The sequence below is a fragment of the Aplysia californica genome, unplaced genomic scaffold, assembly GCF_000002075.1.
Source record: "Aplysia californica isolate F4 #8 unplaced genomic scaffold, AplCal3.0 scaffold01193, whole genome shotgun sequence".
NCBI lineage: Eukaryota > Metazoa > Mollusca > Gastropoda > Aplysiida > Aplysiidae > Aplysia > Aplysia californica.
In genome coordinates, this window is record NW_004798463.1 from 1 (window position 1) to 823 (window position 823).

An 823-nucleotide genomic window follows, 5' to 3' on the forward strand; every position below is an offset into this window, starting at 1 on the left:
TGTGTTACTCTATAGCAGGAACCCCTCTAATCTTTGGCCCTTATATTTCATAGCCTATTTGGGTTGCTACTCTTGTTAGACTCGAACCAAAACGAAAGTAAAAGGGTTGTTGGCGGGTGCTGTGGTGTGGTTTGCTCCTACTTTCCGGTCAAACATCTATCGTCCTGATCTCTCCTCCTTTTTTTGTGTTTGTTACTCTCCTGTAACACCTCTAATCCTCGGCACTTATATTTATGGCCTTATTGTGTTGCAAGTGCCGTAAAACGCTAACTAAAACTAAAACTTCCATCTGATTCCTATAGAGTAGAATTAATTTGACCCGAATCATGAAGGATTTTTATTTTGTGAACATTTCTACAGTTTCCCAACTTGCTAATACATTTTGTTTCTCTTGGATGACATTTGACAGAATCACGGCCAAAGATGCGCCCTTTGAACTCCGGCTCCATCTGATTTATCTGATCAACGACGTGCTACATCACTGGTAGGTCTCCGTTTTTGTTTTGTTTTTGCTTTTTTTTTTTGTCATCAGTAGTGTCTGGGTGCACTGTTAGCTCAGCTGGTATCATGCTGGGCTTCAGAGTGGGTGGCCCTGGTTCGAATCCCTAATGGGGCATTGTGAACTTTGGGGTTGTTTTGGGCAGTTTTTAAGGCTCTCTGCCCATTAGGATTGGTCCTAGAATCCGCAAAGATACCCCACCCGACTGCCCGTTGTGTGACTGCCAGGATGAAATAGTACCACAACACCTCTTTAACTACCCAGCACTTTGTGACCTGCGTAGCACCTACCTAACTGCCTCCCCAGACATCGGAAACACTCTAT

The 823-nt window shown here is 43.9% G+C and overlaps 1 protein-coding gene across 1 annotated transcript in view; it reads left to right on the top strand.

Moving 5' to 3' along the window:
- Positions 1-409: 409 nt before the first annotated feature.
- The window catches only part of LOC101862919 (calcium homeostasis endoplasmic reticulum protein), a gene marked incomplete at both ends in the record, with an annotated part of 16,769 nt that continues 16,355 nt past the window's right edge, over positions 410-823 (top strand). The window contains 1 exon segment of the mRNA XM_013090248.1: positions 410-484. Within this exon segment, the coding sequence (XP_012945702.1) occupies positions 410-484 (75 nt within the window).